Source organism: Condylura cristata, unplaced genomic scaffold, assembly GCF_000260355.1.
Source record: "Condylura cristata isolate star-nosed mole 26May11 unplaced genomic scaffold, ConCri1.0 scaffold00028, whole genome shotgun sequence".
Lineage (NCBI taxonomy): Eukaryota > Metazoa > Chordata > Mammalia > Eulipotyphla > Talpidae > Condylura > Condylura cristata.
The window spans coordinates 26316062-26317167 of record NW_004567129.1 but is presented as its reverse complement, the minus strand read 5'-3'; the positions used below and the strand labels follow the sequence as shown (position 1 = coordinate 26317167).

General features: G+C 58.0%; 1 protein-coding gene across 1 annotated transcript in view; it reads left to right on the top strand.

Annotated features, from left to right (window-relative positions):
• The first annotated feature begins 955 nt into the window (after positions 1-955).
• ATP4A (ATPase, H+/K+ exchanging, alpha polypeptide) overlaps positions 956-1106 on the top strand; it is an 11100-nt gene continuing 10949 nt past the window's right edge. The window contains exon 1 of the mRNA XM_004690268.1: positions 956-967. Within this exon, the coding sequence (XP_004690325.1) occupies positions 956-967 (12 nt within the window). The remainder of the gene's footprint in view (positions 968-1106) is intronic.

Below are 1106 nucleotides of genomic sequence, written 5' to 3'. Positions count from 1 at the left end.
CAAGTTCAGCACCAAGCACCAGGCTCGAACCTGGACACTGGGACGTGGCTTTCCCCCCTAAGCACTTTGGGATCCCCATCTGGCACATCCAGGTGGGTCAGGGGAAGGCTTGAGAACTGCGATGGCTACAGCAAACTGGTGTGGAGTGTCTCCAGCACCCTCCCAAGCCTCAGTTTCCCCTTCTGCACAATGGGCCTGCTAGCGCCAACTTCAACGGACAGGGCTTCCCAGACCCATGAGGTCACCTGTGAAATCTGGGGCTCTCACTAGTGTGTGGTCTAAGAGCCAGGCTCTGTGGTCCCCTCTGAGCTGGGATCCCCTCCCCAATACTTAGTCCTCAAAACCTAAAGCAAAATCCTCAAGCACTCTGTGCCCTGTCTCCTCATTCACAGGATGGGGGCTGATGAAAACACATGACTTTACAGGGCTGTTGTGGGGAGCTAATGAGACACTGAAGCTGAGCCCCAGAGGTGACCCAGCATGTGGGTGCCCTCTTCCCGGACCACAGGCCTCGCCGCAGCCGCTGTGAGCAGCTTCCCCTGTTGGGGCCTGACCTGTGCTGGGCCCAGAATGGGACACAGCAGCCATGTGTCTGATTCTGAGTTCGAGTCATCCATGTTCTAGCCAGGACCCCAGGGGACCTAGCTCCCCACCTGTACGACACCTGGAAGGGTTGCCATGAGGTTAGATAAGGTAATATATGGAGCTCCAGCATGGTGCCTGGCACACATGTGACAGTCTTTTTTCTAGGTATCCCAGTGGGGCCTGCTCTTAGTGGTGGGTGGGGTTTCAGTCCAGCAGGGAATGCGCGGGCCTGGAGGTCACCCCAAGGAGCCCCGTAATCAGCTGTAATCAGGCCAGTCCCGCTGTACCGCCTCCCTCCTGGGTATATTAAGGCTGGTCCAGACCCAGAATCTGTCTTGGCAAAGGAGGGCAGCTGTCTGCACCAGGCACCATGGGGAAGACCGTGAGTGGGGCCCAGGGTCCGGCTGGGAGGCAGGGGTCAGCAGCTAGAGGCCGGGGTTCCAGTGGAATCTGATGCTTCCCCTCTCCCCACCTCCGCAGGAGAATTATGAGCTGGGTTCTGGCCAGAACAAGAAGAAAGC